Genomic DNA, 13,843 nt, shown 5'->3' with positions numbered 1-13,843 from the left:
TTAAGATGCTGCTTAAAACCTACCTCTTTGACCTAATGTCTGCTTCTTTGGCTCGGTGTCAATTTTTGTTTGATTATGCTCCTGTGAAGCACCTTGGGACATTTTACTGCGTTAAAGGCATTATATAAATGCAATTTGTTGTTGTAAAGGCCACTCACCCTCGCAACTTAAGAGTTTAATTTCAGTTGCACAGCAGAATAAATGTAGTTGAATCAACTCCAGAAGAACCATTGCATCATTCGGGTATCGCCTGGAGGTCATGCATTTCGAAAATGCTTTGTGAATACGTAATTATGTAAATGTAATTATCTAGGCCTTATTGTTTTTGCAGCCGATCTGGTGCTTTCTATGTTCTCTGAGATCCCCACTGTGACAGTAAGGACAAACAGAAGTCTTCAAAGCCAGAATTGCTCCGGCAACATATCTAGTCAAGGCTGTCTATAGCTGCAGACTTTCAGAGATGCTCCTTATCCAGCTGCTTGTAAAATCATAGAATTTCACAGCACAGAAGGGAGCCATTCGACTCATCGTGTCTATGCCAAATCTGTGAAAGAGAGATACATTTCATCCCATTTTCCCCATCCTTTCCCCATACCCTTTTAAATTCTTTTCTTCAAATCAATTCTCCATTTTCTTCAAAAGCTACTTTGGCTTCTGCTTCTGCCACGATTTCTGGTCAGACATTCCCTGTCCAGACAACGCTCTACATCAAAAATATCATTTCCCTTTGTTCTTTTGGTGAGGATGTTAGATTTATGCCATCTATCGGGGAAAAATGAACAGGCTGGGGTTCTTTTCTCTGGAAAAAGAAGGCTGAGGGGTGACCAGATAGAAGTCTTCAAAATTATGAAAAAGTTTGATAGTAGAGAAGATGTTTCCACTTGTGGGGGAGACCAAAGCTAGGGGCCATAAATATAACATAGTCACTAATAAATCCAATAGGGAATTTGAGGAGAAACTTCTTTACTCAGAGATTGGTTAGAATGTGGAACTCGCTATCACAAGGAATACTTGAGGCGAATAGCATAGATGCATTTAAAGGGAAGCTAGATAAGTGCACAAGGGAGAAAGGAACCGAAGAATGTACTGATAGGGTGAGATGAAGTAGGGTGGGAGGTGGTTCGTGTGGAGCATTAACACTGGCATGGACTAGTTGGGCTGAGTGGCCTGTTTCTGTTCTGTAAATTCTATGTAATTCTGTGTAGTGACTGATTAGTGGAAATAAATTTTCGCGATTTACTTTATCTCAACCCCCTCATAAATTTGGATTTGGAAATAACATGGTGTTTTTATATATATATTAAATACATCAATGTCATCACAAATAATCTCACACCAGGGCTGTCTAAGTTTTTGTCTTCGTGGGCTGCATGGGTACCTATGTTCCTATCACAGAGTCTCTAAATAAATATGTATATGAAATTTCAATCCATGTTCCTGCTAATTTTATATAACTGATACTGACAGATCCAGATCTTGGTGTTCTGAATTTAGATTTACCCACCAACAGCATTAAAAACAGTCCTTTCCAAATCTCAAGACCCATTAAATTCATACAGTACAAACCAACCAGTAAGAAATATTTTAACAAATAGGACTGCGAATCCTGGGCTCCATGGTTTTGGGGGCTTTATGTGGCCTTAAAGTCACAGGCTAGACATCCTTGCCTTACTCAGTGTTAAAACCATGGGTTTAAGTGACTATGCAATTCAGTAACAATTATTTCACATACGATCAAATGTGGATTGAGGCTGTAACAAGTTCCAAGGGTTCAAACAACATCCCAAAGTGTGAGCGCAAAACTCAGGCAGTTTCTAAACCGATGAGAGACCCATACTCGTACCAAACTCTTGGATTTGCGCACAGACGCACCTCGCCTGAAGCAGCTCTTACCAGCTTGTACCAGCTGTTTCACTAATCATGTGAGAATTGAAAGGAAGGAAAGGAAATAGATGCTGAGTGGATTTTATTTTGTGCTTAAAACAATCCCATTCAAAAACGAGAGCAAACGGAAAAAGAAAGGTGCACAGCCTTGAGGGGGTTGTATGTGTCCATTGGTCAGAGACAGAGGACTGAAAATAAACTTCACTGGGTAAATTTTACAAATTCGTGCTCCATGCTGGAAGCATACGTCAGAAATGGAGGTTAGAGGTCAACAGGATATCCAGGATTATCCCTCCATTAAAATCGATGCGTGCTCTCCAATACTCCCAGAAAGATAGTAAAAACATGACCTCAGTTCCTGATGGCTGGGGAGTCCAGGACCAGGGGTCACAGTCTCAGGATAACGGGGTGTGCCATTTAGAACCGAGATGAGGAGAAATGTCTTCACTCAGAGAGTGGTGAACCTGTGGAATTCTCTACCACAGAAGGCTGTGGAGGCCAAGTCAATAGATGTATTCAAGAAGGAGATAGATATATTTCTTAATGCTCAAGGGATCAAGGATATGGGGAAAAAGCGGGAACAGGGTACTGAGTTAGACGATCAGCCATTACCATTTTGAATGGCGAAGCAGGCCCGAAGGGCCGAATGGCCTACTCTTGCTCCTATTTTCCATGTTTCTATGTTTCTATGCTGTTTGAAGAAGAGTAGGGAGTTCTCATATCTTGGTCAATATTCCCCCCTCAACCAACAACACCAAAACTGGTCATTTATTTCATTTGCTGTTTGTGGGATCTTGATGTGTACAAATTGGCTGCCACACACGCCTTTAGAACATCACTTCAAAGCCATGTGATGAATATGAAGAGCTTTGGGATATCCCAAGGGCATCATATGATGGAATATAAATGCAAGTTCTTTCTGATTTACAGCCAAGCAAGGAAAATGGAAGGTTATTTTGTTCCACTGGGTAATTGAATTGGTAATCACTTTCTGTATAAGCAGTTTAATGGCGCAGATGTGCTACAAGTCTTATTGTATAAATTCATAAAGCAAAATACTGCAGTTATTACTTGTTCCCTTAAGCTTCTTTTGATCTCTTCAGGTGTTAATCTGCTGGTGGGCACAGAGAATGGGCTCTGGCTTTTGGACAGGAGTGGACAAGGCAAGGTTTATTCCTTGATCACTCGAAGGCGCTTCCAACAAATGGATGTATTGGAAGGACTGAATGTACTCATCACCATATCAGGTTGGAAATATTTTCAAGTTCGGTTATTGTTTTACTAATAGTATTCAAACAGATCAGTCAATGCTGTTGATTAAATGTGTGGACTGGTTCTGCTCATCGTGTTTGTGTTTTTCTATATACCACCATATAAAGCATGCTCTGCAGACTGTAATGGCCATAGTTCAGCACAGGTCACCTTGCTCTTGAAGGACTGCAGTAGCGTTAATTCAACAGCAGCTAAACATAATTATTCCAAATCTTGATCAGTCTTTACACGACAAAGTCCTTCCTAACATCTGTCCTAAATTGTCCTTTCACCTGTGGCCTCTTGTTCTGGTGGCTTGGCTCACCTTGAAGCGTTGCTCCAGATCGTCCTCATCTATACCGTTTAGTACCATGCATACTTCTATAACATCACTCCTTCCAAGGCTAAAGAACCCCAATTTCTCCAGTCTTTTCTTCTAACTCAGTCCGACGACTCCAGGGGAATCACCCTTGTTACTCTTCTCTGCACCCCCCTCCATGGTTAGAACATTTCCTTTATGTTGTGGTGACCAAAACTGAAAACAGTATTCAAGGTGAGATTTAACCAGTTTTAGCGTGACATCTCTTGACTTCTACTCAACTGAGCCAGCACCATAATTATGCATTTTATTTGCTTTGTACATTCCTGCTCTACAATGATTTGACATGTTAAGTGTCAAATCTACTATAAGAACATAAGAACATAAGAAATTGGAGCAGGAGTAGGCCAATCGGCCCCTCGAGCCTGCTCCGCCATTCAATAAGATCATGGCTGATCTGATCCCAACCACAAATCTAAAGAACACAAGAAGTCGGAGCAGGACCCGGCCACATAGCCCCTGGGCCCTCTCCGCCACCCACAGGGCATTGACCGATCCGAACTCAGCTTCATGTCCAATTTCCTGCCCGCTCCCCATAACCCCTAATTCCCTTTACTTCTAGGAAACTGTCTATTTCTGTTTTAAATTTATCTAATGATGTAGCTTCCACAGCTTCCTGGGGCAGCAAATTCCACAGACCGACCACCCTCTGAGTGAAGAAGTTTCTCCTCATCTCAGTTTTGAAAGAGCAGCCCCTTATTCTAAGATTATGCCCCCTATCCCCTTCCACTTCACCTTTATCTATTTCCACACCATCCACAGTACACTTGTGACACTCATTTTTCCCCCCATTATGTATTACCTTGCACTAGTCTGTGTTGAATTTCATTTGCCACTGTTCTATCCATTAACATGTCTAACTTAACTTTTATTTTAGGTCCTTAGCTTCTTAATGTGACTCACTAATACCCCCTCACTCCCATAATTTAGTATTATCTGTAAATGTGGCCACTTTCTACTGGGTTTCTGAATCTAAAATGTTAATGTAAATTAGGAACAATAGGGGCACCAGCACAGATATCACTCCACTCAGTACCTCCCCCCGCACAGATATCACTCCACTCAGTACCTCCCCCCGCACAGATATCACTCCACTCAGTACCTCCCCCCGCACAGATATCACTCCACTCAGTACCTCCCCCCGCACAGATATCACTCCACTCAGTACCTCCCCCCACACAGATATCACTCCACTCAGTACCTCCCCCCGCACAGATATCACTCCACTCAGTACCTCCCCCCGCACAGATATCACTCCACTCAGTACCTCCCCCCGCACAGATATCACTCCACTCAGTACCTCCCCCCGCACAGATATCACTCCACTCAGTACCTCCCCCCGCACAGATATCACTCCACTCAGTACCTCCCCCCGCACAGATATCACTCCACTCAGTACCTCCCCCCGCACAGATATCACTCCACTCAGTACCTCCCCCCGCACAGATATCACTCCACTCAGTACCTCCCCCCGCACAGATATCACTCCACTCAGTACCTCCCCCCGCACAGATATCACTCCACTCAGTACCTCCCCCCGCACAGATATCACTCCACTAACAAGTACCAGCTGCTTCCTTTCCTTTAGCCAATTTCTTACCCACATCCAGGTTTCACCCTCTGCTTTCAGTTTCAATAAAAGCTTTTTTTAAGGGACTTTTTCAAAAGATTCAAGGAAACTTAAATAGATCACATCGTATGGTTTTCCACTGTACACTTGGAATGCCACTTCCTCTTAAAAATCAAGGAAGTTGGCCAAACCTCATCTTCCCGTTCTGAAGCCACGTTGGCTGTTATTTATCAGATGATTGTCGCACAGATAGTCCTCGCGTTTTCTGCTGAAAATTAATCCCATTAATTTCCCAGTTATTGATGAAAGACTGATGGGGTTGTAGTTTCCTGTATTATATTTGCTCTGTTCCTGGATATGATGTTGGCTTGTTTCCATTCTGATGGCACCAGCCCAGTCTTCAATGACTATTTCATAATGATCATCAGCACTTCGCTCATTTCTTCCCTAGTCTTCGTGCCCTGGAATACATATCACTCATCCCCGGGAATTTCTTTGTTTTGAGTTCTTTAAGCCCATCTACGACCTTGGTCTTGTTGATATTAGAGTCTGTAAATCCTCATGAGTTATTTGCATTAATACAGAGCATATTGCTATTGTCTTCTCCAACTAATACTTTAAGGAGGTAATCACTAAGTATATTAGTTGACTGCTCATCCACAATTGCATCCCCATTGGCATCCTCTTTGACTGTCTCCTTGCAGTTTTGGTGCTGGGAGAATTTCTTGCTATTGTGGTTAGCATTTGCAGCAATATTCATTTTCAGCTCCCTCTTTGTCACTCGGGTCACCCTTTTTATATCTCTTTGAAGTTTCCTGTATTGTTCCCAATGAACCTCCTCACCTTACTCTCTGCAGGCTTTGTGAAGCTCATTTATCTTTCCTATTTCCCTTTGGATTATCTTGATCCATTTAGGGTCATGTTTTTGAATCTCTTGTTGATTTTAGGTATGCATTGTCAACTGAGGCATAAATAAATTATTTCCCTCCATCTGTTTTAGTTCTTTCCTCATGCCCCTGTAGTTGGCCTGTTCAAAATGTTTGGTCCTCGGCAGCGTTGAATCCGAAATCATCTGGAACGTAATCATGTTGTGATCGCAACTACCCAGGGGTGTCACGAGTTCCATTTTCTGTCTGCTGTCAGGGTCACTTACCATTACTAAGTCGAGCTGAGCGCTGCTCCTCATGGCTTCTGTGACACACTGGATCATGAAGCAATCATGCATTACATTTACCAATTCTAACTCTAAACCACTTGAGCAATCCTATTTTATATTGGTTGGTTGAAATCCCACATTAAAAAAACCTTCCTGTTTTCACATCTCCGCCTTATTTCTTCATAAAGTATTGTGTCCTTCCTTTTATTCTGAGCTGGTGGACTGTGGCAAAGCCCTACTGTTATTTTAGTTTTCTTTGTGTTGGGTACTTCTGCCCTCACGGTCTACTTCTTTTACCTTCCAGCTGTCTCTGATATATACAACAACACCGTCCCCTTGCATTTCTCTTCTATTCTTCCTGAACGTGCACTGCCTTTCTATGTTGTATTTGTCTCCATCTACTGGAGTAATCACGTTTCTGTTACAGTACTCTTGTTACATCATAATTTTCTACTACCTGCACACCTTTCTCCAGTTCAGGAATTTATCTACAAATGGTTCTAGGATTCAGGTTTATGTACTTTAACAAAGATTTATCTTGCACTTATGCCGTCAACATTTAAATGTTGCCAAAAACTGGATCCAGTATTTTTCTGTGTGTTATCAAGTTCCGACTCAACTGTTGGATAAAATCCATCCTTTTATCAATTTGATTGGCTACCAGTTCTCTTCCTGTCCCCTGCCTTCCATTCCGCTCACCTCCACTATCCCGTTGCTAGTTTTTATGATCCACAATACTTGCTTCGATGTTCTGCACTAGTCTCATAGCTCCTGCTCTGATGCAGTCCCTCTTATTCTGGAAATGGTTGTAGTTACCTAAGAAAGTCTCATCATTATAGTTACACCAGTTTGCTGGTCACCTACTTAACTGATTAACTCATCTGTTTACCCATCTTCCCTTCTGCTTCGCATGTAGAACTTGTCTAGCCATTTTTTTCCTTCAATTGTCTTCATTGGCCTGTTTAATTTTTCCTGATTGGTTTATTTTATTTCTTATAGGTACAGGAGTAGGCCCCTCGAGCCAGTTCCACCATTCAGTGAGATCACGGCTGATCTGTGGCCTAATTCCATGTACCCGCCTTAGCTCCATATCCCTTAATACCTTTGGTTAGAAAAATCTATCAATCTCAGATTTAAAATTAACAATTGAGCTAGCATCAATTGCCATTTGCGCAAGAGAGTTCCAAACTTCTACCACCCTTTGCGTGTAAAAGTGTTTCCTAACTTCACTCCTGAAAGTCCTGGCTCTAATTTTTAGGCTATGTCCCCTAGTCCTAGAGTCCCTAACCAGCGGAAATAGTTTCTCTCTATCTACCCTATCAGTTCCCCTTAATATCTTGAAAACTTCAATCAAATCACCCCATAATCTTTTAAATTCCAGGGAATACAACCCTAGTTTGTATAATCTCTCCTTGTAATTTAACTCTTGGAGTCCAGGTATCATTTTAGTAAATCTACTCTACACTGCACTCCCTCCAAGGCCAATATATCCTTCCTAAGGTGTGGTGCCCATAACTGAACACCGTACTCCAGGTGTGTTCTAACCAGGGCTGTGTATAGCTGTAGCATAGCTTCCACCCCTTGTATTCTAGTCCTCTAGATAAAAAGGCCAGCATTCCATGGGGATCGAGCAGGAAAGTGGATTTGAGTTGAAGATCAGCCATGTTCTGATTCAATGGTGGAGCAAGTTCGAGAGGTCACATCGCCTACTCCTGCTCCTATTTCTTATGTTCTTATGGTCTGATTAGCCTTATTGATTATTTTCTGTACCTATCCTTGACATTTTAATGATCTTTGTACCTGGACCGCTAAGTCTCTTTGGACTTCCACTGTTTCGAGCTTTTCACTATTTAGAAATTACTCTGATCTATCTTTTTTAGGTCCAAAGTGGATGACCTCACACTTGTTTACATTGAAATCCATTTGCCACAGTTTTGCCCATTCACTTAATCTATTAATTTCGCTCTGTAATTTTATGCTTCCATCTACACTGCTTACAATATCTTTGTGTCGTCAGCAAACTTGGATATGTGGCTCTCAATCCCATCATCTAAGTCATTAATAAATAAATACCATGAATAGTCGAGGCCCCAACACAGATCCCTGTGGGCACAGATCCCCACTAGTCACATCCTGCCAATTTGAGTACCTGCCCATTATCCCTACCCTCTGTCTCCTGCTGCTCAGCCAATTTCCTAACCAGGTCAATAATTTGCCCTCAATTCCATGAGCTTCAACTTTAGCTAACAGTCTCTTATGAGGGACTTTATCGAATGCCTTCTGGAAGTCCATATGAACAACATCCATAGACGTTCCCCTGTCCACTACTTTAGTCACCTTTTCAAAAAATTCAATCAGGTTCATCAGGTATGACCTACCCTTTACAAATCCATGCTGGCTCTCTCTGATCAGCTGAAAATTTTCAAGGTGTTCAGTCATTCTATCCTTAATTAAAGACTCTCGTAATTTCCCGACAACAGACATTAGGCTAACTGGTCTATAATTCCTTGTTTTCCCTCTCTCACTTTTCTTAAATAGCAGAGTGATATGTGCAATTTTCCAATCTAAAGGAACGGTTCCTAATTCGAGGGAACGTTAGATGATTATAGTTAGGGCATCTGCAATGTTCTCACCTACTTCCTTTAAAATCCTGGGATGGAAACCATTTAGTCCTGGGGATTTGTCACTCTTTAGTGCCATTATTTTCTTCATTACTGTTGATTTGCTTATGTTAATTATGGTGAGTCCCTGTCCCTGATTCAAAATTAGTTTCCTTGGGGTGTCCGGCATGCTATCCTTTTCCTCTACTCATGCAAAGTAATTATTTAACATGTCCGCCATTTCCATATTTTCATTTACAATATCACCATTATCAGTTTTTAAAGGGCCCACATTGCTCTTGACCTCCTTTTTCCTAATATAATTGTAACATTTTTTTTGTGTTGATTTTGATATCCCTTGTAAGTTTCTTTTCATACTTCCTTTTTATAGCTCTTACTGGCTGTTTTGCTACCCTTATATTTCCTTAGCCTTTTCTTCTTTTTCTCACAAGGGATGTTTCCCCCACAAAAGATACTTTTTGCCTTGTATGCTATTTTAATGATTTACTGTCATCCATATTTTAATGACTTCACTTCTTTTTGTTCCCCTTCTTCCCATCTTGTAATGCCCCCCTGCATAGGGCCATATCCTGATCACCTGCTCCCCAGGCCCTTGCTAATGCCACGGTGTAAATGAGCAGTAAGAGCTGTGTGAAATGAGCCTAGTTTGGCTGATCCTGGTCTTTCCTTCCCCCTTTATGAGAACTTACTCCACCTCCACTTACCTGCTCCAACTAATGGCCCTCAAAAGGTTTTAACTCACCACATGGAGAAGCACAGCCACCAACTCGCCTGCTAACACTCAGCACCGCCACCACCCACACCCCCACCCTCCATACTTTAAAAATTGTTTGCAGAGTGTCTGTAAAATTCTGGTGGTGGTTCCTCGCCAAAGAGAAGTGGAACGCTAATCTGAAAGGGTCACGGAGCCTCAGCTGCCCATCTGTCTGGCACCGTTCCTTATACCAGCTTTGGCATGGCAGGTGTTCACCACCTTCATAGATCACAACAAGGAGACGCAGAATAAACGGCACATTTGTAAATCAAGCCCACAATTCCTGGTTTTTAAAGCTAATATTAATAGGGCAGAGAATGTAATGAATGGTCCAGGGAGTGTTGGTGTTTTGTACTTTCTAGTGCAACCTCATTTGCATTCATTGTGTAACAAGAGCTGTGGTTTCCATTGCATCCATGCTATTATGCTCTGACCAGCTGGTGGGGCTACAAACCACAGGGCCAGCAACACAGCACTGCTCAGGCGCTTCAAAAGACCAAGATTTTACGATGAATAATCAAACAGAACACAGACATTATAAATGCCAATTTCCACCCAGCATACGGTGATTACTATTCATCACTTAATAAAGTATTACAGCTGCCAGCCAGTCTGGTATCAGTCTTACTGTGTAGCTATAGATAGTCACCGTGCAGAATGAGTATTGCATTTCTGTTAGGCTTGCATTTTAACCGAAACAAGAACCGGCTTCAGAGGATTTAGTGATCAAAAACTCAATGGAAACTTGGTTAGTTAGCATCTATGGAGAGAATAAACAAGTTAATAGTTCCGTGTGGACCCTTCACATCTGAAACACTAACTTGTGCACAGATACTAACTGACTTGCCGAGTGTTTCCAGAATTTGATGTTTCTGATTTCCAGCATCTGCAGTTTTTGGCATTTTGTAACCTCATTCACATTGCTTAAAAACCTCCTCAAATCTTAGCTCTTTGACATTGCTTTTGGTCCTCTGTTCAACTCTTCACTTCTGTTTCTCTTCATTAGCGGGTACGGTTGTGTAATGGTAATGTTACTGGACTAGTACTCCAGAGGACTGGACTAATAATCCACTGAACGTGAGTTCAAATCCCACCATGGCAGTTTGAGAATTTAAACTCAATGGCAAGAGGAGTAACAAGGAGAAAGGAATTGAAGAGGGCATCCCACAGATTACGGCTGATATGGTTGAAGGCTCTGTGACCCAGGGTGAAATGGGTGGGGGTACAGGTGATGCAGAGGAGGTCAGAGTTGGAGGACCAAAGAGCAGAGGAGGGTGAAATGCTTGGGTATTGGTCGGCACTGAATTACATAGAATTACAGCACACAAACAGGCAATTCAGCCCAACTGGTCCATGCTGGTGTTTATGCTCCACATGAGCCTCCTCCCACCCTACTTCATCTAACCCCATCACATAGTCTTCTATTCCTTTCTCTCTCATGTACTTATCCAGCTTCCCCTTAAATGCAATTTTCCTGGGCTAAAATCTAAGTCACAATTTTTGGGTATGTGATTACAGGGCAGGATTATCTCTTTAACTGTGACAGTGAAGACTACTGAATTTTGGTTGGGTATTTTTGGTTAGTATTTCTGGCACTGTGAAAATGCAGGGTTGAGTGACATTGATATTGAGATTTCAAGATTGATTGCCATTTTGCAACACAAATATGTTGATTAACTGCATGGCATGTGTAAATGCAATAGGACAGTCGGTAATTTATGTTAAGTCAATAGATAGATTCAAGGCCAACAGACAGACTCAAGCAGAAGCCTCACTTTCTGGCACTGAGATATCTGCTCCATTTACGCTGGGGGGTGGTTTCAACAGGGCTATCACTGTTGCGTAAATGCTGTGATTTGTGACTTAATTTTCTGATCACCTTCACTCCTGGCTATGGAAGACCCGGTTTCCTGATTGCTGGAATTCACAAGTGGGAAGCCCACCAGATCTGCCCATGGCGATGCTGTAGAAAACCACCTCTAGAAGACCTTCAGTAGGGTTGCCTTGTCATTGAAGGTAGCCTACCATTGGTGACAGCACTGTAGTACATCTAGTTACATCGAGTCTATAGCACAGAAACAGGCCATTTGGCCCAACTGGTCTGTGCCGGTGTTTATGCTCCACACGAGCCTGCTCCCACCCCTCTTCATCTAACCTTATCAACATACCCTTCTATTTGTTTCTCCCTTGTGTGCTTATCCAGCTTCCCCTTAAATGCATCCATGCTATTCGCCTCAACTATTCCTTGTGGTAGCGCATTCCACATTCTTACCACTCTTTGGGTAAAGAAGTTTCTCCTGAAATCCCTATTGGATTTATTAATGACTATCTTATATTTATGACCTCTAGTTTTGGACTCTCCACAAATGGAAACATTTTCTCTACATCTCCCCGAACAAACCCTTTCATTATCTTAAAGACCTCTATCAGGTCAGCCTTCTCTTTTCTAGAGAAAAGAGCCCCAACTTGTTCGGTCTTTCCTGATAATTATATCCTCTCAGTTATGGTGCCATCCTTTTGAATCTTTTTTGCACCTTCTCCAATGCCTCTATATAAATTTTATAACATGGAGACCAGAACTGTGCACAGTACTCCAAGCGTGGTCTAACCAAGGTTCCATACACGTTTATTATAACTTCTCTGCTTTTCAATTCTATCCCTCTAGGCCAATCACTTCCCTTCACGTACGTTTCCCCAGTGATGCACAGGCAAAAGTGTTTCAGCAGTGAACCCCATTTTGGACTGTCCGGTGTCGTGTTATTCCCTTTGTAAGACGCAGGTGAGGCTCAATGCACGAGTATTCATTGTTATATTGTTCTGTCCCACAGGGAAAAAGAACAAGTTGAGAGTCTACTACTTGTCATGGCTTAGAAACAAGATCTTGCGCAATGATCCTGAAGTGGAAAAAAAGCAAGGATGGGTCTCAGTTGGAGAATTGGAAGGCTGCGTTCACTACAAAGTTGGTATGTGTTGTGTTCTCTGAAGATGGAACATTTACTGGTCTAGACTGTCTTTGTAAAGGGTTATTGTTATTTCTGTTTTAAATATTTATTTTATGTTGACCTGTTCCACATCCAGAAATACCGATTATGCTAAATGGAACTCTATAGTCATTGGAGGCCACCTCCAGTGGAAATAGGTTCAGGGAACAAGGTCTGCTTTTGTAATACTTACTCGACTCAACCATAGATTAACATCACCATGTTTTAATCCTCTCTGGTTTACATTCTGCTCCACCGTATTAACCTCAGTATGCAGTAATAGCTGGCTTTTATGATACTGGGTTCTGGGAAAACAGTTTATCTGGTCATTATCTCGTTGCTGTCAGTGGGACCTTGCTAATGGCAAATTGGCTGCCATGTTTCCTACATTACAACAGTGATTACACTTCAAAAATACTTAATCGCCGGTAAAGCACTTTGGGATGTCCTGAGGTCATGAAAGACGCTACATAAATGCAAGTCTTTCTTTTCTTTCTTATGACCAACTCACAAAATCATGAGAACATTCAGTTTTCAAAAAGTGCGATTCCCGAGAATAGAATTTCATTACCTGTAACAAAAAAGGGAAGTCAGTCACGATGTAGCTTTAATGATGCTCCTTTAAAACTTCTCAAGCAGCTAATGGATGCTGAAGTGTGCAATTTTCGAGGAGAATTGCTCGACATAATTTGAATTAAAAAGCCCATTTTACATTCTAAGCCCTGGTGTGTGCTTGTGAGTGATCTTATAGGGAAACATGAGCAGATTTGTGATGGGAGAGGACAGTCTCCAAGTGTTCAAAGAAAGCAAAATGTAGGGCAGTATGTCACTGAAATAGTCAATATGATGTCAGTGAATCGGAGGGCTTCGTTGGAGGTCCAGAGAAAGTTGCTCAACTTTAAGATGAGCAAAAGGTAAGGCATGAATATTACCGTGAAGTCACAGAATAGGGTGTATATGAACATGAAGGATCGTAATAGTTGTTAAAGACATATGCAAAAAAGAAACACTATACTAACGCAACAATAGAGGTGAGGTATTACAAGTGAAAGTTGGAGGGTTTTAGAACTTATATTATGCATGCCAGGAGCAAGACATTGTATTGCACGAAGGATTTTCCATGGCTCAAATCAGCCTTTCTCAATCCCCATTGTTCTTATATTTAAAGACTAAATTTGCATATTGTGAGAGGTCACAGCTGGGAAGAGGTGATGAATCTTCCGACAACTGCTTATAAACAAGCTATT

General features: G+C 41.7%; 1 protein-coding gene across 2 annotated transcripts in view; it reads left to right on the top strand.

Moving 5' to 3' along the window:
• Nucleotides 1-13,843, top strand: part of si:zfos-2326c3.2 (mitogen-activated protein kinase kinase kinase kinase 4) — a 255,016-nt gene that overhangs the window by 203,550 nt on the left and 37,623 nt on the right. For both annotated transcript variants that reach the window (XM_067997295.1, XM_067997294.1), the window contains 2 exons: nt 2,988-3,131; nt 12,444-12,578. In XM_067997295.1, coding sequence (XP_067853396.1) covers nt 2,988-3,131; nt 12,444-12,578 — 279 coding nt within the window. The remainder of the gene's footprint in view (nt 1-2,987; nt 3,132-12,443; nt 12,579-13,843) is intronic.

Source organism: Heptranchias perlo, chromosome 15 (genome assembly GCF_035084215.1).
Source record: "Heptranchias perlo isolate sHepPer1 chromosome 15, sHepPer1.hap1, whole genome shotgun sequence".
In the NCBI taxonomy this organism is placed as follows: Eukaryota; Metazoa; Chordata; class Chondrichthyes; order Hexanchiformes; family Hexanchidae; genus Heptranchias; species Heptranchias perlo.
The sequence above is the reverse complement of the archived record's forward strand: the minus strand, read 5'-3'. Positions and strand labels throughout refer to the sequence as shown.